Here is a 24,701-nt window from a genome sequence, read left to right on the forward strand (position 1 = left end):
CTCTATTACCTCAGGATTAGAGTGGTGCTGGAAAAGCATGGCAGGTCAGGCAGCATCCTGATGAAAGACTTTTGCCCGAAACATCGATTTTCCTGCTCCTCGGATGCTGCTTGACCTGCTGTGTTTTTCCAGCACCACTCTAATCTTGACTCCAATCTCCAGCATCTGCAGTACCCACTTCCGCCTCCTCTGTTCCCTACCTGTTCATGCATCTGTCAAGATGATTCTTAAACCTTGCTATTGTATCCATCTCCACCACCTCTACTGGCAGCAGATACCAGGCACTATCATCTTATTAAAAAACTTTAACCTTCTCCCTTTTACCTTCAACCTTATCTTGTCCCCTCATAATTGACATTTCTAGCCTGGGAGAAAGACTCTGGTTATCCATTCTATTCATGTGTCTTGCAATTTTTAAAACTCCTATCAGGTCTCCCTTCATCTTTCAATATTCAAGTGAAAACAAACTAAGCTTGTCTAACCTCTCCTCACAGCTAATATCATCCAAACCAGGCCAGATCCTGGTAAACTGTTTCTGTACCCTCTCCAAAACCTCCACATCCTTCTGGTAGTGTGGTGACCAGAACTGCACACAATATTCCAAATGTGGCTGAGCTAAATTTCTACACAGCTGCAACATGACTTGCCAATGTTTATGCTCTATGCCCTGACCAGTGAAGGCAAGCACCTTCTTGATCACCTTATCCACTTGTGTTATCACTTTTAGGGAACTGTACACCTAGATCCCTCTGTATGTTGATGCTGGTAAGGGTTCTGCTATCTACTGTATACTTCCATCCTGTATTAGATCTTCCAAAACACATTCACCTCACATTTGTCTAAATTAAACTCTATCTGCCCTTTCTCCGCCCAAGTCTCTAGTCTGTCCATAATCTGTGGTATGTTCTGACAATCCATCTCATTATCAACAGCTCCCCCGATCTTTGAATTATCCATAAAATTACTAATCAGACCACCTACATTGCCCTCCAAATCATTTTTATATATTACAAACAACAAGGGTCCCAGCACAGGTTCCTGCAGAACACCAGTGGTCACAGATCTCCGTTCAGAAAAATACCCATCCACTTCTATTCTGTCTTCTATGACTAAGCCATTTCTGTATGCATTTTACGAGCTCACTACAGATCGCATGTGACTTTACCAGTTGGATCAACCTGCCACAAGGAACTTTGCCAAAGTTCATGTAGCAACATGTGCTGCTCTGCCCTCATCAGACAGATTTGTCACTTCCTCAAAGAAAACTCAATCAAGTTTGAGAGATACGACATCCACTGCACAAAGCCTATTGTTAAAAAGCCCATTTTCTTTTTCATCCTTTTTACTTTCTTTTTTTTCTTCATCTTCTAACATTGTGGGGAAGCGAGAGTGGTGTCAGCAGGGTGTTGGCTACAGCAGCAATGGTGTCTGGAGCGTGGACTCTTGGCAGGCTTGTTGTTAGTGTGCATGGAGTGGGGCCTCCAATGAGGCCCGCACACCTTGCAGAAGCCCTTGGACTGTAGTTGAACATCCCTTCGACGGCAGAGGAACTCTATTTATCTAATTTTTTAAAATTCATTTTGGAACTCAAAATAGTGCTGGATTGTGACATTCTTCACTATATCTTTCTACAACTATGTGACAATAAATAACTCATTTTTCCAAACGTGAGTAAAACTGGGCACATCCAACAACATGGAACTGTTCAAACAACAAAAACAATTCCCAGCAAATGAATGTGATGATGCGTCTCACCCATTGAATGATAGCTGCCAGCCGGAAACTCAAAGAATGAATGTCCAATTTTTTTCTTGTTTTACAGAATATCAATTGGTTGCCAGCATTTTTGAGATTTTCCTTACCTGGTCTGGCCTACACATGACTCCAGATGGACAGCAACGTGGTTGAATCCTAACTGCTTTCTGGACAATTAGGAATAGGCAATGAACGAAGCCTGGATTTTTGGTGTCCCAGAGAGGAAGTGAGTGAGAGAAAGGCATTAACCAAATCCAAACCATCATACTGACAAATAAATAGAAACAATCTCAGGGGGAAAAAAAAGATGGAGTTCATACAGGGTTTTATTTAAGATATACAAGCAATGCAGCTACACCACTAATCATTTCATGAGCATTGAATTTATTTAACTGTAGTTCTTATGGCACAGTGGGTGGTATTTCTGCTTCTGAGCCAGATTCTCTGGGTTCAAGCCCCATTCCAGGACCTATTGACCACGTGTTTGTAAGAATAGAAGAATCAGCTGATCGACTGTCGTGGCTGCAATGCGACATTTTCTCACGTTAAAGGACTTGCCACAGAATACAACTCATGCAGCGTCCTTCTTGTCTGAGAGACGAACACAGAGAAATAACATCTTTAAATAAATGATTTTCAAAGATAATAGTGTGATATGTATATCCATGGTCATGCAGTATTATGACCATGATACAAATCTAAGAAGTGCATTGTTTTAAAAGTGCACTTGGGACCCTGTTTAGTTTTTAAACAATTTGCCATTCACCCAAAGTTTTTTACCCTGCCTTATCTGATGCCAGTATTTCTCCTAAATGATGATACTTTATCTTAGGGTATGAACATCTCTGGTTATTTGCTATTCAGCCCTAGGTGGCCTTGGAAAACCACTAGCAACTCAGCTCCTTGAATGCTGTAATCTGAGTTATGAAGGTAACCCCATAGCAATGTTCTCTCTGAGGTGCAACCTGAAAGTTTGCACGCGTAAGTCACACAATTATACTAAAAGATTGAAAAGTGTTTCATGCGCCAAAGCGGGAACATTGTCCCACACTCCTGTAAGGTGAGGATTTTGACCCAGCAATAACGAAAGTCCAAAGATGGGTGCTTGGGAAAGTATGTGGAAATTATGGATTCCCTCTGTATCTGGTGCTTTTACATAGCTTCAGTTAAGGTTGCAAGTTTGGGAGCCGTTGTAGAAGAGCCTAAAGACACCAAATCCTGTCCATGTCCAATACCCACTCATAGGCACCTTGAAGCAGATGTGAACATGGATAGACAAGGACCTAGTAGTATTATCATTGGACTGTTAATCCAGAGACTCAGGAAATGTCCTGGGAACCTGGTTTCGAATCTTGCCATGGCAGATGGTGGAATTTGAATTCAATAAAAATCTGGAATTGAAGATCTAATGATGACCATGAATCCATTGTCAATTGTCAGATAAAACCTATCAGGTTCACTAATGTCTTTTAAGGAAGGAAAGGGCATTGTTATCCGGTCTGGCCTACATGTGACTCCAGACTGACAACAATGTGGTTGACTCTTAACTGCCCTCTGTGCAATTAGGAATAAGCAACGAATGAATGAATAAAATAAAGTGTACTACCTTGATTGTTATTTGATCACCCCCAACCTGGAAAACTGAGACTAACTGGAGCATTCCCAACACTTTCCATACTACTAATTAAGAGAAAGTGAAGACTGCAGATGCTGGAGATCAGAGTCGAGAGTGTAGATTACTTTAGATTAGATTACATTACAGTGTGGAAACAGGCCCTTCGGCCCAACAAGTCCACACTGACCCGCCGAAGCGCAACCCACCCATTCCCCTACATTTACCCCTTTACCTAACACTATGGGTAATTTAGCATGGCCAATTCACCTGACCTGCACATCTTTGGACTGTGGGAGGAAACCGGAGCACCCGGAGGAAACCCACGCAGACACGGGGAGAACGTGCAAACTCCACACAGTCAGTCGCCTGAGGCGGGAATTGAACCCGGGTCTTCGGCGCTGTGAGGCAGCAGTGCTAACCACTGTGCCACCGTGCCGTCCAATGTAGTGCTGGAAAAGCACAGCAGGTCAGGCAGCATCTGAGGAGCAGGAGAATCAACGTTTCGGGCAAAAGCCCTTCATCAGAAGGCTGCTTGACCTGCTGTGCTTTTCCAGCACCACACTCACATACTACCAATTAATACACGATTTATCAGTGATTGTACTTGGTACAAAGGTCTTTGTCGGCTGACCTCTGTGATGGATTTAGAAGTGAATTTACAATTGCAAAAGTGAAGCAATTCTCAATAAAAATGTAAAGGTGTTCTCCAAACAGTGGGAATTGTGATGAAAAGCACTCGCCTAAAATACTCAACTTTATTAATTGAAAATACATAATGTTGCCTTATTTTCAATTGCACAACAGAAATCATATATCAGAAATGATAAAGATAGCTTATTCTTGGTAAAACCACCAGCAACATACAAGATTTAAAGAGTAGGCATATGAAACACTAAATATGCTAAACTTTTAGTTTGATGTCTTTAGTGAAACACCACCAACGACTTGGGAATCAGACATCGAAAGGCAGACTGTCTTCCGAATGTATATGTCAAACTCAGATCAATACTGTAGTTTGTTAATTTACACTCTGCACTAATTATTAAGATAAACAATGTAAAGATACAGCAGCAAGACCAGAGTGTGAATTTCAGTATCTAGATCTGTAAGTATTTCATATAGTCGGTTTTTAAACACAATTGTCAATCCTTGAGTATTTGTAGGTTAATCTCCAAGGCACAAAATTTGGACAAATCCATGAAACAGATCCTTGGGGCGTGAACAAAAAAAAACTTCCCTTTTTTAAAACACATTTGTTCATTAATTATTCAACTATTGGGAATGTTACAGGGTGATTTTGTGTAGAGCAGTTGGAGGCAGGTCATTCCACTGAGATCATATGAAGAGGAGGCGACACACAACTGAACTCATATTCATAAAACCCAAACCATCTGTAGCACCAAAGTGCTCACATTAAATATTAGAAGGGATGGCAAGCCACCACAATATCGAGAGAAGCACCAGCAGAATGGTTTCACAGATTCCTACATATTGTTGGTCTTGTATCGTCAGGACACATGCAAGAATGCCAAATGTCAAAAAGTCACAGCAACTTGTACTCCAGGTGAAAATGGGACGGATTGGTTATCTGTCAAGCTTGTTGGTTCACTTGCTGGAAGCAATCAATATACAGTCATACTCAGGGACCCCTTTCTGGCCTGTCCTTTATTGATTATATGGAAGCCTCAAGCTCCCTGTTGCTTCTTCTGTAGCAACACTTCCACTAATCAGAGTTAACTTGCCAATCAATCAGTGCCCTCTCTTTCCCCGACCCTTATCTCCTGTAGTATAAGGTGTTGCGATTGTTTGAAACATAGCATTCTTGTGTTTGTTCCGATGAGTCGAAGACGAAGACCCTCAACAACATAGTACTGTTCAGCAATATTCAAGTTTTGTACTACTAAGCAACTAATTAAATATATTGTGACTACTATTATCCTTGACAGTTAATAGGAAACTCAAAGTTTTCAGAACCACTGCCTGCCCAAATCAACTCCCAACCACAACTTTGGACGGACAGCTCAGGTGTTACAATAGAGAATAGAATAGGGACCCTTGCCGTACAGTGATAGTGCCCATACGTCTGAACCAGGAGCCCTAACTTCAAGTCCTCACCTACTCCAGAGGCAGGTACACAGGTCAATTAGGAAAATATTTAGTTCACAACTTGTGTTCTTCACTGCATTACAAGACAGTCCTTGGAAAAGGATAGCAAAAGCCTCAAAATATTCCTTTTGAAGTTGTCTGGCACATCCTGACAAAGGTGCTATATCAATGTAATCGTGCATCTATCGCGAGATGAACTCCCCATTGCAACCTTGGCATCAATAGAATAATTTGGGGACTTGTATCATCAAGGTTGAAGTTTTTCTGTTGTCAGAATGGGAAATTGATAGCATGCTTCATCAGCTTGAATCAATGATAATTAACACAGCTCTCCCTGAATTAATGGAACGCAATAGGAACAAGAATTAAGTAGCATCTAAGTCATTGTCTGTAACAAAATAACTCATCAGAAAGTTAATTTCATTATACAAGTGATTAATTGCAACCATACTATATAACGTTCTGACTGATAATTAAGATTGTACCTTCACAGACACCCTCACAAAAATGCCTGAAGTCTGATGTGAGCTGGGCAATTCAATACATACATTCAATTACTGATTTACTTCTTAATAAATCAAATTCTATCTCCGAGATCAGTAGTTTTATACAGCTGGACATCGTAATGATGGAGTTACATTGCTGGACCTTTGTTAAATAGAACAAAGTTCTTAATCACTTTTTCATAGAATCCCTACAGTGTGGAAACAGGCCCTTCAGCCCAACAAGTCCACACCAACCCTCCGAAGAGCAACCCACCTAGACCCACTCCCCTACCCCTCTATCTCACATTTACCCCTGACTAATGCACCTTACCTACACATCCCTGAACACTAGGGGCAATTTAGCATGGCCAATCCACCTAACCTGCACATCTTTGGACAGTGGGAGGAAACCGGAGCACCCGGAGGAAACCCATGCAGACACGGGGAGAACGTGCAAACTCCACATAGACAGTCACCCGAGGTTGGAATCGAACCTGGGTCCCTGGCACTGTGAGGCAGCAGTGCTAACCACTGAGTCACCATGCCACCTTTTTCCTGTATTATTTCAACCAACAATGTGATTTCTTTTTAAAAATGTATTCATCTATGAATGTGAGGGTCATTGGCTGCACCAGCATTTATTGCCCATCATTATTTGCCCTTGATACTGTGGTGATGAGCTGCCTTTTCAAACCACTGTGTGGAGGGAATTGAGAATTCATCAAAAAGAGCTAAAAATTCCCTTAACGTGAGGTTACACCAATCATCTCTAATCACTTTACTTTCTCTTGTGACTCAGTTTGTCCAATAAGCTTCAATTTTGTCTTGACTCCCACTAAACTGCAAAGTCTACACGTAGACCTCTAGAACAAAAAACATGGTTTTCCTTGAGAAAATGTACATTGTTAATTCCACAAAAACTTAGTGGTCATATTACAAAACAACTCTTTTGGAGAATAGACTTGCACAAAACACAAGCTCTCCATCAACGCCACCGCTAATTTTCTCACTAACTGTAGTTTTTTTTTCAAAATTTACCAACCATTCATTTTTTGTAGCTTCAATTTAAACATTTTTTTTTCAGATGCATTGGCAATAGTTCAAGGATGGAGAATTCAGTAGCGTTTTGTGAGGAGGTCTTTATGCAGAGTTAATGTCAGATGAATGGAATCCTCACCTTAAAAGTGCACTATTGATCGAAAGAATGACTTGCTATAAACTGTGTAAAATCATTATTAGGCAAAGTTGAGACTTTGAGGGAATTGTATTATAACATACAAACATTAACCCTGTTGCACAAACCCCTCATTTCTGAGATGTCAATTAGAAGAGACCTAGAGGAACTGGGCCACTGTAGCAGGTTTCATGAATGTAGTTTTGCAGTGAATCTCAATTCCCTATCAGGAATGGAAAGTTCAAATAAACACAAAATCCAGCAGTAGAAGTTGGAGATGTACATAAGAATGTTGCATTCGGTCAAAGGTTGATAGTTTAAATCTCCAACTGGGAGACATCATCTCCCTGTTACCGATTTTGCTCCACATCTATCTGAATATTTAGCAACATTTCGATATGCTAACTTGATCTCCTCTTCATTAGGGCAGGTATTCATGAATTCCTCACATTTCTCCGCATGGTTCAGGTATCTGCACAGGCCTGAAAGCTCCTTCGGGATTGTAAAATTCCGATAATGCTTGCACACAACCTGTTAAGAAATCAGATGATTAAAAGTGACATACAAGCCATAATACGAGCATTAAAGTCAGCCATGGCATCTAGCTATAGTCAGGATGTCCAACCTCCCATTCTATATTGGATAGTTATTTCCTCACACTTCTTCAATTGTTGTGTGTTCAGAGAGATGAAGAAATTATAAAATTAGTAAGTCTGCAGCCCAGAAATATTGGGCTTCACAGGTGCATGCTGGTGTTCACTTTTCACGTGTCTCTCCAACCTTCATCGACTATGTCCCAGCAAAGAAACAGTCCTATTTCAATGTGTATTTTTGTTCCCTGAAAATCAAGCTGTGTGGATACTATTGGGACTACATATATTTATGAATTGTGTGATTTGAAATACATGTGTGGATATGATTGGGTTGCTAAGGATTTATCATGTAATTGTTTGGAACCAGGAAGTCAAAATGTTAAAGAACACTATGGTGTTTTTGCTGTTTTCCATAGGAAATAGGAACAGGAGTAGGCCATTCAGTAGGATCATAGCTGATCCGACATTCCTCATATCCACTTTCCTAACCTTTCCCTGCAATCCTCAATTCTCCGACTGATCAAGAATCTATCTCAGTCTTAAATATACACAAGGATCTGATCCCACAGCTCTCTGTGGCAAGGAGTTCCAGACATTCTTAGCCCTTTGAGAAAAAAAAAATCCTCCTCATCTCAGTCTTAAATTGGCAGCCCTTTATTCTGAGACTATGCCCTCTGGTCTCAGACTCTTCCATGAGGAGAAACATCCTCTCAGCATTTAGCCTGTCAAGCCCCTTAAAAATCCTTTATGCTTCAGTCGGATCACCTCACATTCTTCTAAGCTCCAGTGAGTAGAGCCCCAACCTATTTATCCTTTGCTCATTAGGCAATCCCTCCATACCAGGGATCATCCTAGAAAATCTTCTCTGAACTGTCTCCAAAGGGAAACTTAAATAAAGGAACCAAAATTGCTCACTGTACTCCAGATGTGGTCTCACTAGCATCTTGTACAGCTGCAATAAGACTTCCTTACTCTTATACTCTGATCTGTTTGAAATAAGGACCAACATTCCATTAGCCTTCCTGATTACCTGCTGTACCTGCACACTAGCTTTCTGTACTTCATGTATGAATATCCCGAAGTCCATTTCTGTTGCATTTTTCTATGGCTTTTCTCCATTTAGATTTCTACTTGTTTTCAAAACAGTGTCCAGAGAAAGCAGCATTCAGAAAAGTTTCCAGAGACAGATAAGACAGGAGTTTTATTGCTTTAATTATTGAGCAAACAGATCTGCAAAACCCTAATGGATCTAGCAATCAGGTGACCGCAGCTTTGGGACCAAGGTGTTTTTTTCAGTACATACATAAAAGTTATGGAGAGTTGCGATAAAGGTTTGCAGGCATGCAGAACTCTCTCAGTCGGGAAGAGTCAAAACATTGAGCTGTAAGCAGCTCTCTCTCATAGTATCATAACCAGATAAAGTTTCATACAATCAGAACTCCTATTTCTCAGGTGAACCTGAAATCTAATCTGAAGATTTTCAGTATTCTATGATTATCAGCAGTCAGATCTCACCTGGGGGGCACGGTGGCACAGTGGTTAGCACTGCTGCCTCACAGTACCAGAGACCCAAGTTCAATTACCACCTCAGGCAAACTGTCTGTGTGGAGTTTCCTCCAGGTGCTCTGGTTTCCTCCCACAGTCCAAAAATGTGTAGGTGAGGTTAATTGGCCATGTTAAATTGCCCATTGCGTTAGGTGAAGGTGTAAAGGTAGGGAATTGGGACTGGGTGGGTTGCTCTTCAGAGGGTCAGTGTGGACTTGTTGGGCCAAAGGGCCTGTTTCCACACTGTAAATAATCTAATATACCTATAGAAATTCAAACAAACCATGAAAAGTCAACCTATTTTTAAATACTGCAGCGGTGGGTATGTCTTTATCCTGCCTGCGAATTTGTTTATCTTTGCATTAAGGGGAATTCAGGTTAATTTGCAAAGTAGCTTAGTTGATCACTGGTTTTAAAGAATACATTGCTTGAAATAAATGTGCAATTTTTGAATTTATTTAAAAGACACGTGAACAGTCAAGAGAAACAAATCAACCAATATTTGGTGATTGAATATGCTTATTGCTCTTTTGGCATAGCTCTTCGAGGAATGGTCTTCAATTCCAGTGTACTCTTCCATCCAGAGTAGTAATAACCCAGGAACAAATGCTAAGCACATTAGACATTCCTTAAAGAACATGAAGCAAGGTCCAAGATCCATTCTGCAGTCTGACAACATGTATACAACTGATCACAAGAACATCAAAACTCTATGAAGTCTCATGGTATCAGGTCCAACATGGACAAGGAAACTTGCTACTAATTATTTCCTTCTCCCCACCTATTTTAACTGATGAATTAGTGCTCCCCCATGTCAAACACCACTTGGAAGAAGCATTGATGGTGGCAGGAGCACAGATTGAACTCTTGGGGATGGATATTGCATTCCCCCACCCAGTGTAGCTCAGCAACACCACCATTGACTGTGCTAGTTGAGTCTTAAGGGATATAGCTACTAGACTGGCAGGTATTAATGGAACCAAGAAGGAAAGGCTTACTTGACCTTATCCTCACCAATGTTTCTGTTGCAGATCAGTCTATCATAACAGTATCTATAGGAGTGTTCGCTCTACATGGTGGAGATGAAATCCCATTTTCACATTAAGGATACACTCCACCTTGTTAAATGAGATGGACTTCAAATGGAGCTAGCAACTCAAAACAGGGTATCCACAAGACTCTGTGTGGGCCATCAGTATCAGAATTATAATCTGTAACCTCATTGTCCAGCATATACACGACTCTACTATCACCAGCAAGCCAGGAAATCAATCCTGGTTCAAACAAGAGTTCGGGAGTGCTTGCCAGGAGACACCATTTGGCGTACTTAAAATGAGGGGTCAACCTGGTGAAGTTGCTAGAGGTTCCCCAGACTCACAGATGCCAATCTCCAACCAAATCAATTTAAGCCACAAGACATCAAGAAAAAGCTGAGGTACTGCGTACTAGAAAGGCTATGAGCCTGATAACATTCCAGCCAAAGTCTGAAAATTTATGCTTCAGGATTTGCTGCACTCCTGTCTAAGATGGTCCAGTACAGCTACAACATTACTCTACAATGTGGATTATTGCCCAGATACGTTTACTCAACAAAGAGCAGGACAACTCTGACCCAATAAATTCTGATCTTTTCTACCTACTTCCGATCATTAGTAAAGTGATGGAAGGAATCATCAGTGGTGCTATGCAGAACTTGATCAGCAACAACTCGCTCACTGATGTCCAGTTGGGGTTCTGCAAGCCTGTTCGTGAGCTCTTGACCTCATTACAGCCATGGTTCAAACATGCATAAAAGAGTTAAACTCCAGAGGTGAGGCGAGGTGAGAATGAATGCCCTTGACAACAAGGCAGCTTTGACCAAGTGTAGCAGCCAGGAGCTCTAGCAAAACTGGTCATGATGTGGGGATGCCACTGGGATGGACATAGTTAAAAATCACACAACACCAGGTTATAGTCCAATAGGTTTATTTGGAATCACTAGCTTTAAAACTAGTGATTCCAAATAAACCTGTTGGATTATAACCTGGCATTGCGCAATGTTTAACATTAGCAAAACTGGAGTGCAGTTAATTTGGTCAACATATAAATTAAGATTCCACACAGTGCAGAAGTGGGGAGAGTCTCTCTGGAATGACCCCAGACTCAGTGGCCCCATTGATACCTCTGAACCAGAAGAGTTTAAGAGTTAGAACCACACCCTATGTCCAACAAGGCTGGGATGGAGTGCTGTGGAACTTTGACCAGAAGCACAAGGCATTAATCCTCTTTCCCTTGACTCAGTATAAAGGTGTATTTAGTTTACAGTGGTAGAGGATCAACCACTATTGATGATTGCCTTAACAAGCAGATGCTCTTGTCTTAATAAATTTACTAATCAGTTTACTAAATGATAACAATTAAGTTCATGTTTGTTCATCATTGTTCTGAAGACTTTGATGAGTCCTGTGGATATAGATCTTCATGCCACATGACCCTAAGATGTTCTGCCTTAGATCCATTCAAGACAGCATGACATTATCTGATCAGATGGAGCTTTAATGGAGTCACCAACATTAACTCTTTCAACTATTAGTCAAGACAACAGATGCTAACTCTGAATATAGTGATAGCATAGACTGGGTGACCTTCATATGCGATAGATTTGCCCACCTCCCTTTCAATTATAAAAAGGACACTGGGCTCTTTAGCCTTTGTGTCCAACCTAGAAGCAGGAACACTAATCAAAAAGACCTTAAAGGAAACCACTGAGTACTCTTTCATAGTAAGTGATCAAGATTCACGTGCAGGAGACATTATTTAGGAATGTTGGTCATCCTTAATTGCCTTTGAATGGAGTGGCCATTTCAGAGGGCATTTCCTCAGCACCTGCCTACATACCACAGCCACATCTCCTTCCTCAGCACCTGCCTACGGAACCGACTGACCCCGCACGGACTCCAGACAATGTTCAGACCAACAAAATTTGGACCCAACCAAGACAATCAGTACCTTCAACAAATCCGAAGTCCCTCTCCCATTAATAGTCAAGCCCAAAGCTAAGAGCCTGACGTCACATGTGGGCTAGGTAAGGATATCAGGTTTCCTTCTATAAAGGCTACAAAGTGAACCAAATAGGTTTTTACAACAGGTGAGAACAGTAATGTGGTTACATTACTGAGACTAACTTCCAATTCCAGATTCTAATGGCTGCTGTGGTGAAGCCTAGACTAGTGACATTGCTACTACATGACCTTCCCCTCCAAAGGTTACCATGGAGAGGAATCTAATAAGGCAGTCAATGTTTGACTTGGAACCGGTTTGATGCAATCACTGTTTCTTTCCCCTCCCCTTCCCTCCTGCTAAAACTCAGAAGAAATGTCACAGTGGCAGGTCAGTGTCACAGGAGCTTGAACAACTGCTCCTTCTGAATAAATCCTGCTTCAACCAGTCCGTGTGAAAACAAAGCAGACTAGCAAACTAAAATCCACTCTGAAAATAAGCGAAGGTGAAGCAAGCTCCAACACATTGCACCTGGAGCACTTTCGATTTGCTTGCCTTTTACTCACTGGCTGCTGAAGTAAAATTCATTCAGAATGAATTACAGATTGAGCCTTGCCTTCCGATCAACACATGCCTCCATACATGCAAAAGTAGGCCTCTGGTCCCCTTTTTTTTAGATTACATTAGATTACATTACAGCGTGGAAACAGGCCCTTCAGCCCAACAAGTCCACACCGACCCGCCGAAGCGTAACCCACCCATGCCCCTACATTTACCCCTTACCTAACACTACGGGCAATTTAGCATGGCCAATTCACCTGACCTGCACATCTTTGGACTGTGGGAGGAAACCGGAGCACCCGGAGGAAACCCACACAGACACGGGGAGAATGTGCAAACTCCACACAGTCAGTCGCCTGAGGCGGGAATTGAACCCGGATCTCAGGTGCTGTGAGGCAGCAGTGCTAACCACTGTGCCACCTTGATCCTGCTATTCCATTTGTTAAGGTCATGGCTGATGTGATTGTGGTGCCTGTCTACCCCCTACATCCTTTAGATCCCTTGTCAATTATGGAAGAGATTGGACCCAGTGATAAGGATATGATGTTAAAACCTGACTCACCTGAACCACGTGGAGTTTGGGTAGGAGATTGCAGTCAGCCAATGTCAGCTCATTTCCATCCAGGAATAACCTCTTTGACGGGTAACTCCCATCTTCATGTGGCAGTGGGGTGTTCAGATATTGATCCAGCTCCACTAACGCTTTCAGAAACGCAGTCTCGCAAGCTGAACAGAGAGAGCTATGAGCACAAGGCAAGAACGTGTCCCCAGTCCCACTGGCTAGCTGCTGAACATCTGAAATGGCTTAAGCCTTTATCCAGACAAAGGCAATAGTGTGGATTTCTTCCATCAATGATGCCTTTTACCTTCTCCAGATACAAGCCGTACAATGCAAGTTCAAAGAAGTGGGCTATAATTGGTTTAGCGCCATTATAAATTAGTGTGTGAAGTAGGTAGCTGGTGAACTTACCTTGATTCTTTTCAGGAAGTGGATTCTTAACGTAAGCTGAGAATTTCTGGAAGACACTGTAGCCTGCAGTCATGGATTCTTTGTATCTGGCACTCAGTCTAGGATATCTAGGGGAAAGAAACGAACCCAGCTCTTTATGGACAATGAAGACAAACGTTTAAAATAAATTGCTGCAGTGTTGCTGAATGATACAAATTGACTTGAGGGAGCTAGTGTACCTTTATTAAATGTTATTCATATGCATTGGTTCATCCTTTCAGTAAGACACTCTGTTACCGAATTGCATTGGAGTGTGTGTGTGTGCCCTGAACATAATAAAAGCTTAGAATGAGCAGTAGATGGTGTTATAACCTGGGGCAGTTTAATCCTGCTGTCATTACCCAGTCTGGTTTATATGTGACTCTTAACTATCTGCTGGAGTGAACAAGTAAGACTCAATGTTTTGTCATGTGCTTTAAGCCAAGGCTGCTTGCTCCCCATAAATGAGATACCAGTTTGGAGTATCCCTGGGTGTTTCCACATACATGCCCCCATGGCTGCTTGCTCCTTGTGTCTAAATAAGGCTTTTCAACTCCGTATACTGTAACATTCTTTTATTTACAACTGTACATAGTAGATTTTTAAATCGAGCTCTCTAATGCAGTGTTTCTTCCTCATATGCCCATTCTACATAGTTGCCTTCTCTCTTACTGAACCCAGAGGCACATGGTCAGTTACATCATTATGATTACCTGATTCTCATCACATCACATTTCCACTCATGTTTTTCTCTACCTGGTCTACATGATTCCAGTAGTTTGCTTTTTTATTTACTTAGATATTCTTTGCAATCATTAACATAAGTTTTGTTTTTAAACGCTACTATCACCATCTTCCCCCAACCATCTCAATGCTCGATCTCACTGGCTGGGGCAATGTGGAACTCTGACTGGAGACCCAGTTCTGACTCATGTGAGTTCGTCACTAGGGTGATGTTGTTGTACCATGCCTGGAATAGCTGTGCCACTCCGTACACTGTCTGATGTAATATTGGTGTGGATGTCCCACGTCCTGTGATGATCATACTCAGAACCTACTCTATTCTCTCCTGTTCCTATTGAGTGCCCCTTCAGGTGTTCTGACAATGTAAGATCTCAGTACATCTGGTTCTCTGGTGATCATGGTTTCTGACTTCCTTAACCAGACATTATATCCTAGCTCTAAGGTTTACAGCTTTTACCCTGCACTGTCGATGCTATGTTTTCCTATGGCTTTTACCTATTTAACTTATCTTCTCCTGGTCATAGTCATACAGCCCAGAAACAGATCTTCGGTCCAACTCATCCACACCGACCAGACATCCCAATCTGATCTAGTCCCATTTGGCAGCACTTGGCCTATATCCCTCTAAACCCTCCCTATTCATGTACCTTTCCAGATGCCTTTTAAATGTTGTAATTGCACCAGCCTTCACCACTTCCTCCAGCAACTCATTCCATACATGCACCACCCTCTGCATAAAAAAGTAACCCCTTAGGTCCTTTTTAAGTCTTTCCCCTCTCACTTTAACCCTATGCCCTCTAGTTTTGGATTCGCCCACCCCAGGGAAAAAACATTGGCTATTAACCCAACCATGTCCCTCATGATGTTATAAACCTCTATAAGGTCACCCCCTCAGCCTCCGATGCTCCAGGACAAACAGCCCCAGCCTATTCAGCCTCTCTTAAGAGCTCAAATCTTCCAGTCCCAAAAACACCTTTGTAAACCTTTTCTGCGTCATCTCAATTTAACAACATCCTTCCTCTCGAAGGGTGACCAGAATTGTGCACACTAAATGTGGCCTTACCAATGTCCTGTACAGCTGCAACATGATGTCCCAACTCCTATAGTCTATATTCTGACCAATGAAGGTAAGGTTGTGGGAGGTTATGTATGGCCTGAGGTCATAGTTGAAACATAGTTCATCCATTTTAAACCTCTTCCCCATTAACCATTCGATGGGTGAATCCACATTATTCAATACTGTTGCTCTTTAACTAAATCGAGCTAATTTCCAATCTGGACTCTGAGGCGTCACTTGATTGGTCTTTCTGCCTCTCCATTCGACTGAGAATAGAATGAAGAACATGTCACCTGCTTGACTCCTAAACTGACTCAGTAAATTTCCTGAAATCCTCATGTATAAGTTGAAGTCTGATACTATTCTTCCAATAAATCATGTGCCACAAAAGTCCTCTACAGCTCTCTGAATAGGAGTCTACTCTGAGTGACTAACTAAGGATGAAGTCTTGCCACTTTAATCCACCTTGAATAACAGTTGATTCAGAGGAAATATATCTTCCAAATTAAATTTTAAAAAAATCAATTGTTGAACTTGCCCACCTCCTTTTCTAATTTTGTTCTTACTTGAAGTCCTCTGAGGTCTTAGCTTGCTTTCAGAGCAGGTCAGAGCCAAGGAATCTTGCAGTGAGTAACTCACCCTGCTAAAAACTATCCATCATCTCCAAGTCAGGAGTGTGATGGAATACTCCCCACTTGCGTGAATGGGTGTATCTCCGATGACACTCAACTTCAACTCCATCATGAAAAAGCAGCTGCATGATGCTCCATTCACCACCTTAAACATTCACTCCCTCCCCCACTGACAGATAGCGGCAGGAGGGTGAACCATTTACAAGATGCACTCCAATAACTCGATAAACCTCCTCCAACACCACCTTGCAAACCGATGATACTTACCACTTATAAGGAAAAGGGCAGCAAATGTATAGGAATACCATTATCTGTGATCTCCGTTCCAAGCCACCCACTATCCCATGTGGACACTATCGCACTGTTGCTGGGTTGAAATTCTAAAACTCCCTTCCTAACAGCACATCACAGTGGCAATTAGAGATGAACAACAAACAGTGACTCTCCCAGGATGCGCATTTGCATTTTATAACAGTATAAGTTTATATTTTCCGCATGTAAAAAGTTGATAAGCCAATTTTTTTTTTAACACAGAATAAGGGACCTTTGACCCTTTGTCTGCATGGCCTCAGAATGCATTCAACTAGAGTTTGTGGAATATTTTGTGCAATATTGAAGTTGTTAATTTTAAATCCTCAAGAAGAATATTGCATTCAGGTCTTCAAAATCACTTCTTATTCCTTGACTCTTTGTCAGCAAGCTCATTTACATAGAGCCTTTCACATTGTAAAACACCCTAAAATGTTTCACAGGAGCAATCATTGGAGAGACAACAATGGAATGATGAAAATCAGTTCTGAGGAAGGGTCACTCGATCTGGAACATTAACTCTAATTTCACTCCACAGAAGCTGCCAGACCTGCTGAGCTTTTCCAGTAATTTGTGGTTTTGTTGTGATGGAAGTCAGAGACTGGTATTGGCAAAGAGATGTCAGGAGATAGAACATAGAACAATACAGCACAGAACAGGCCCTTCAGCCCACGATGTTGCGCCGACCTGTGAACTATTCTCAGCTCATCCCTTTACACCAGCCCATCATCATCCATGTGCTTATCCAAGGATTGTTTAAATCTCCCTAATGTGGCTGAGTTAACTACATTAGTGGGTAGGGCATTCCACGCCCTTATCACTCTCTGAGTAAAGAACCTGCCTCTGACATCTGTCTTAAATCTATCACCCCTCAATTTGTAGTTATTCCCCCTCGTACAAGCTGACATCATCATCCTAGGAAAAAGACTTTCACTGTCTACCCTATCTAATCCTCTGATCATCTTGTATGTCTCTATCAAATCCCCTCTTAACCGCCTTCTTTTCAATGACAAATATAGACCTCGATCAGGTCCGCCCTCAACCTCTGTCTTTCTAATGAAAATAATCCTAATCTACTCAACCTCTCCTCATAGCTAGCATCCTCCATACCAGGCAACCTGCTGGTGAACCTCCTCTGCACCCTCTCCAAAGCACCCTCATCCTTTTAGTAATGTTGCAACCATCTCAAGAAAATCTGAGGACCGCAGATGCTGGAGATCAGAGCTGGAAAAGCACAGCAGTTCAGGCAGCATCAAGGAGCAGGAGAGTCAACATTTTGGGCATGGGGTGGAGGGAGGGTTGGGTGGGTGGAAAGATAGCTGAGGGATAAAGAGGAGGTTGGGGGTGGGGGTGGGGAAGGGGGTTGGTAGCTGGCAAGGCAATAGATAGATGCAGGTGGGGGGTGGTGATGGTGATAGGTCGGTGGGGAGGGTGGAGTGGATAGGTGGGAAGGAAGACGGACAGGTGGGACAGCTCAAGAAGACGGTGCCAAGTTGGAGGGTAGGATCTGGGATGAGATCTCAGCAAATTGCAGGCTGGAAGAGGCTGTGGACACTTGGAGAGGAGACGGCATGGAGCGATTTGGAAGTAAAGGTAAGCATTTCTAAGTGGGACTCTTGAGTATCTGAATAGTTCAGCCAATGTAAATGTTGTTTAACTGTATCTGATCTCTTAGAGCACAGGTAAGGTTAACAGCCGCATAACTCGGGAATGACATTTTTACAAAAGGCAGCTGTGGTATGTTTTTGTTGGCAGGAAGTTACAGGTCACCTGCAACACTTTGAACAATGTTTCATTGATATCAGCACCTGACTTTAAACAAGTGCTCCCGTTGTCTCAAAGAAAGAAGAGCTCCCGAGACTATGAGGCACCATTCAGCAATGAAAGCACTTACAGTTCCTGTCTACAACTGTAGCAGTTATGCCTCAGGGTCTGCAACTTGCTCAACCACAAGAGAGGACACAATGGAGCCTTTTGAAAATAATAATAGATTCTTCAGGAGAAATAATGGTCTCAGGGAAGCTGACATTGCTCTTCACAAACAAAAGAGTTAAGGGGAAATGGACTTCAGAAATGATATTGATTTATTGTCATGTGTACTCAAGGACAGATATATAGGAGTACAGTGAAAAGTGTACAGTGTTGCCACACATGACTCCAATTTAAAAACTTGGTTGCAAAATAGTAAGAGGAATTTAAAAGTTAAGCATTACAGACCTTCATGGAATTAGTTGAGAAGTAAAGAAATAAGGTATTAGCTAACACTAAAGTTCTTCTTAATTTAAACTGGAAAAATTAAGGAATTAAGTTAAAAGTTCAGCAGAGGTTTGATGCTATAGATAGTGAGAATGAGATGGTCTCAATTGTTCAAAGTTAAAAATCACACAACACCAGGTGATAGTCCAACATGTCAATAGGACAGTGCTCTAAAAGCTAGTGCTTCCAAATAAACCTGTTGGAATATAACCAGGTGTTGTGTGATGTTTAACTTTGTACACCTCAGTCCAACACCGGCACCTCCACATCAATTGTTCAAATAAGAAACACAGGTTTAAAGCCATTGGTAAAAAAGTCAGGTCAGATATATTTCTTTGTGCAAAAAAAAAACCTAAGAACTGTGGATGCTGGAAATTTGCCTGTGATACATTAATTGCTGGAAAACCTCAACAGGTCCGGCAGCATCTGTGGAGAGACAAGTATTTGTAGCTCTGTGTAGTTGCATGGAACATTGCTGTTCAATAAACAGGATTCAATATGGAATTGGACACACAATTAAGCAGGAATCGCCTGCAGCGCTAGGAGTGGGAGGAAGTGGATAGCTGTTTCAAAAAGCTTAAACAGCAAAGATCGACCAAATGATTCCTGCTCTGCTGTAGGATTCTAATGTTTCTGGTTGTTGAGTTGATCTACCCTTCTATATCGGAGAGCCTCCTCCTATAATTCTCATGCTCTTGTACCTGACTTCTCAGCCACTTTCAGTTATTTGTGTCTTCATTGTTTACGATAGCAAGATTTGCTCATGCACCCAAGAAGCACAGCAAATCTCCAATACCTTCTTCCTGTCTCCATTGTGCAGGAGAACATTGCATCACGGCACATTTAACGAAAAGGCAAACGTGCTGAAGATCACATTGCAGTGTGTCACAACTTACTTGGGAGGGGCGAGAACCTCCTCCAGAAATTCTTCTATTTTGTTGTTATCTGTCTTAAGATCACCGTTGTAAATGAGGACAGGCAGCTGACTCCCTGGTGCAATATCCTTGAGCATGTCTGGATTCCTGCAAGGGAGAATACAGGAGCAATGATTGTGCTTCAAAACACCTCGGAGGCCTAAATGAAGCTTGGAGCTTGTCAGCAGAGAACAAGCAGTAAGTATAGAGCAGGAAGGAGAAAATGAGGACTGCAGATGCTGGAGATCAGAGGCGAGAGAGTGGTGCTGGAAAAACACAGCAGGTCAGGCAGCATCTGAGGAGCAGGAGAATTGATGTTTCGGGCAAAAGCTCTTCATCAGGAATGAGGCTGTGAGCTGAGGGGACTGAGAGATAAGTGGGAGGGGGTGGGGCTGTGGGGGGAAGGTAGCTGGGAGTATGATAGGAGGTGGGGGGTAACAGTGATAGATTGGGGGGAGCGGATAGGTGGGAAGGAAGTTGGACAGGGAGGAGAGGTCATGAGGACTGTGCAGAGTTGGAAGGTTGGAACTGGGATAATGTGAGGGGAGGGGAAATGAGGAAACTGGTGATGCCACAGGATTGGAGGGTCCCGAGGCAGAAGATGACGTTCTTCCTCCAGGCATCGGATGGTGAGGGAGCGGCGATGGAGGAGGTCCAGGACCTGCATGTCCTCGGCAGAGTGGGAGGGGGAGTTGAAGTGTTCAGCCATGGGGCGATGGGGTTGGTTGGTGTGGGTGACCTGGAGATGTTATCTGAAGCACTCTCCGAGTAGGCTTTCTGTCTCCCCAATGTAGGGGAGACCGCATCAGGAGCAACGGATACAATAAATGACGTGTTGAAGTGCAGGTAAAACTGTGATGGATGTGGAAGGCTCCTTTAGGGCCTTTGACGGAGGTGTGGGGGAAGGTGTGGAACAGTCTTTATGGAAAGTGGATAGGGGTGCGGAGGGAAATACATCTCTGGTGGTGGGGTCTGTTTGTAAGTGGCGGAAATGGAGGACGATGATGCAATGTAAATGAAGTTTGGTGGGGTGGAAAGTGAGGACCGGGGGGTTCTGTCCTTGTTGTGGTTCAAGGGCAGAGGTGCGGGAAGTGGATGAGATGTACTGAGGGCATCATCGACCATGTGGGAGGGGAAATTTCAGTCTTTGAAGAAGGAGGCCATCTGGTGTGTTCTGTGATGGAACTGGTCCTCCTGGGAGCAGATGCAGCAGAAGCAGAGGAATTGGGAATAAGGGATAGCATTTTTACAGGAGGAAAGGTGGGAGGAGGTGTAGTCCAGGTAGCTGTGGGAGTTGGTGGATTTGTAGAAGATGGCCATGTTGAATCGGTCACCGTTGATGGAGATGAAGAGGTCCAGGATGGGGAAGGAGGTGTCTGAGATGGTTCAGGTGAACTTAAGGACAGGGTGGAAGGTGTGGGTGAAATTGTGGGAGCACAAGGTGGTGTTGATATAATCATCAATGTAGCAGAGGAAAAAGTGGGGAATGGTACCAGTGTAGCTGTGGAAGATGGAATGTTCCACATACCCGACAAAGAGGCAGGCATAGCTGGGGCCCATGCGGGTGCCCATGGCTACCCCTTTGGTCTGTAGGAAGTGGGAGGATACGAAGGAGAAATTATTGAGGGTAAGGACCAGTTCAGCCAACCGAATGAGTGTGTCAGTGGAAGGATACTGGTGGGGACATTGGGTGATGTAGAAACAGAGGGTTTGGAGGCCTTTGTCATGGCGTTGGAGGTGTATAGGGACTGGATGTCCATGGTGAAGCTGAGGTGTTGGGGCCGGGGAAACAAACATCTTGGAGGAAGTGGAGAACATGGGTGGTGTCCCAGAAGTATATGGGGAGTTCCTGGCCCGGGGGGGGGGGGGGGGGGGGGGGGAAGATAAGGACAGTATTGAGGTAGGTGGAGATGATGGGGCAGGAGCAGGCTGAGACAATGGGTCAGCCAGAGTGGTCAGGCTTCTGGATTTTGGGAAGGAGGTAGAATCGGGCGGTGCTGGATTCCTGAACAATGAGGTTGGAAGCTGTGGGTGGGAGATCCCCTGAGGTGATAAGGTTGGGAGATGATGGTTTGGTAATGTAGGGGGGGGGGGTGAGGTCACGGCCAAGGGAGCAGTAGAAGGTGGTGTCTTCGGGTTGGCACCAGGTTTTAGCGGTGTTGAGATCAGTGGCCAAACTACCTCTGCACAACCCCTTGTCCGCTGGTTTGATGGTGAGGTTGGGGTTGGAGCGAAGGGAATGGAGGGCTGCACGTTGTGAGGGTGATGGGTTGGAGTGTGGGAGGGGGGTGGACAGGTTGAGGCAGTCAATGGCCTGGCGGCAGTTGGAAATAAAGAGATCGAGAGCGGGTAACAGACTGGCACAGGGTGTCCAGGTAGATGGGGTGTGTTGGAGGCAGGAGAAGGGGTCCTCGGAAGGTGGGCAGGAGTCTTGGTGGAAAAAGTAAGCCCAGAGGGGGAGGCAGCGGAAGAAGTGCTCGATGTCAGAACGCATGTTGAATTTGTTGATGCGGGAGCGGAGGGGGGTGAAGGTGAAGCCTTTACTGAGGACAGTTTGTTCATCCTCTGTGAGGGGGAAGTTGGGGGGGATGGTGAAAACACGGAAGGGCTGGGAGCTAGGACCTGGTGCAGGGCTGATGCTGGGAGTGGGGGAGGAGACTGTCACTGGAATGGGTGTTGTAGTAGAGAGACCGTGGGTGATGTCATTTACGGAATTGACACTCACCCACGCATTGGGGGGGGCGGGGAGTGTGACATAGGCGATGCTGTCGGAGGTGTTTAGGTGAGTGGCATTAGTGGGGGTGGAAATGGTTACGGCAAAAATGAGGAGCGGATGTGACAGTAAGGATAGTGGTTGGGGGCTGAGGGAATTAGCTCCACAACAGTTCTCATAACGTGGCATATCGCGTCAATATAATCGCTCAGAGATTCACAGCTTGCATTTGATATGTACCAACTGTGATGGGCCTTATGCCAGGAAGAACTGGCTATCCCAATTTCTTTCCCAGGGAATCCCAATGGTCAGCAGAGAGACAAAAATCATTCTTAGTCAATTAATCTTTCAAACATAGGACTGCCTCACCGATCCTGTTCATCCATACAAGTGCTGTTTTAGTGCAATTGATGTGTTTTCACATCAAATGAAACAATATTTACTCATAAGAGGCTACAGTAAACTTTCAGCTTTGCAACAAGGCACTGAGTTAAAATTAATCTTGGATAGCAATGCGGTTGACTCTTAACTGCCCTTTGGGCAATAAATGCTGGTCTAACCAGCGACGCCCTCATCCTGTGAATGAATAAAGAAAACCACAAGAGTTTGACATCTAACTCAGTGCAGAGTATCACAAGACACAGAAAAAAGACATAGACTTAAGTGGCATTTGGATGGGTATCTGAATAGGAAGGGTTTGGAGGGATGTGGGCCGGGTGCTGGCAGATGGGACTAGATTGGGTTGGGATATCTGGTCGGCATGGACGGGTTTGACCGAAGGGTCTGTTTCCATGCTGTACATCTCTATGACTCTAAATGGAGAGAAGGTGATAGAGAAAGAGGGACGGAGATACAGAGAGATGCACTTTGAGTACAAATTAGTTAAATATTGCTCAGTCTTTGGTGGATTTGAGGAAAATACTGCAGCAGGGAGTGAGAATGCACTGTCTAGGAGTGTGGTGAGGGCAGACCCAATCATGACTTTCAAAAGGAAGTTGGGTAAATATTGGCTGAGGTGACCATGAATGATTTTCCTTCTCAATCTCTCCCCCCCACCTGAGGTGTGCTGACCCTCAGGTTAAACCCATACCAAACAGCTCTCTTTAATGAGAGAGCAGTGCTATGGCTTGGTAAGACTATGGCAATTTTATCTTTTCCTAGATAAACATTTTAAGAGAAAAATGTTTGCAGGGCTATGGGGGAAAAGCAGGAGGAGTGGGAAAATTGACTTCTTGCAAAGATATGGGTTAAACAGGATAGGCTAAATGGCCTGTTACCATTCTATGCATCCAACCAACATATCCCTCAAATTATCTTAAATTTCCACTTAATTATTAATAAAGTGACTCTGGGGTAATGCAAAGACACAGTTACCTGTACCACCTCTCACAAAGAAACAGTTAAGAATACCTTGGAGTTAACACTTGATAACCAATAACTAGGGGGGGGGGGGGGGGGGGGGTGCAGGGAAGCAGGGGATGGAGTGATGATAAGCAGAAGGAAATGAATGAGAAGACAATGGCTGAGTGGTGTTATCACTGGACTGTTAATGCAGAAAATGTTCAGGGGTGAAGAGGTAATGGGCAGGAACATGGGTTCAAATCCCACCGGGGTATTCAATAAAAATAAATCTGGAAATAAGAGTCTAATGATAACCAAGAAACAATTGCCGACTGTCAGGGGAAAACCCATCTGATTTAGTAACATCCTTTAGGGAAGGAAACTGCCATCCTTACCTGGTCTGGCTACATGTGACTCCAGACCCACAGCAATGTGGTTGACTCTGAATTGCTCTCTGGACAAATAGGGAAGAGCCATAAATCCTGGCCTAGCCAGCTATGCCCTCATCCCATGAATGAATAATAAAATGAATTAGGATTTCAGAGGGCATTGTACAACCCAGCAGAAGTTCCATAACATCCCCAGGTGGCACAATGGTTAGCACTGCTGCCTCACAGCGCCAGAGACCCGGGTTCAATTCCCGCCTCAAGCAACTGACTGTGTGGAGTTTGCACATTCTCCGTGTCTGCGTGCGTTTCCTCCGGCTGCTCCGGTTTCCTCCCACAGTCCAAAGATGTGCAGGTCAGGTGAATTGGCCACGCTAAATTGCCCGTAGAGTTGGTGAAGGGGTCAAGGTAGGGGAATGGAACTGGGAGGGTTGCACTTCGGCGGGTCAGTGTGGACTTGTTGGGCCGAAGGGCCTGTTTCCACACTGTAAGTAATCTAATCTAATCTAATCCCCAGCTTGAAAAGACTGTGAATTAAATGGAAATTT

General features: G+C 43.5%; 1 protein-coding gene across 2 annotated transcripts in view; it reads right to left on the reverse strand.

Moving 5' to 3' along the window:
• Window positions 1-2,063: 2,063 nt before the first annotated feature.
• LOC122564753 (chloride intracellular channel protein 5-like) overlaps window positions 2,064-24,701 on the reverse strand; it is a 32,040-nt gene continuing 9,402 nt past the window's right edge. Inside the window, exons 3-6 of one of the 2 annotated variants that reach the window (XM_043719918.2) lie at window positions 19,696-19,821; window positions 13,784-13,890; window positions 13,376-13,539; window positions 2,064-2,346 (exon numbers count right to left, since the gene is read on the reverse strand). In XM_043719918.2, the coding sequence (XP_043575853.1) occupies window positions 2,296-2,346; window positions 13,376-13,539; window positions 13,784-13,890; window positions 19,696-19,821 (448 nt within the window). In that variant the 3' untranslated portion in view covers window positions 2,064-2,295. Of the gene's footprint in view, window positions 2,347-4,106; window positions 7,667-13,375; window positions 13,540-13,783; window positions 13,891-19,695; window positions 19,822-24,701 lie in introns of those variants that run through there. The other variant, XM_087998531.1, reaches the window with a different exon arrangement.

This window comes from Chiloscyllium plagiosum, unplaced genomic scaffold (assembly GCF_037043375.1).
Source record: "Chiloscyllium plagiosum isolate Xiang-an unplaced genomic scaffold, Cpla_swu_hap1 HiC_scaffold_21, whole genome shotgun sequence".
In the NCBI taxonomy this organism is placed as follows: Eukaryota; Metazoa; Chordata; class Chondrichthyes; order Orectolobiformes; family Hemiscylliidae; genus Chiloscyllium; species Chiloscyllium plagiosum.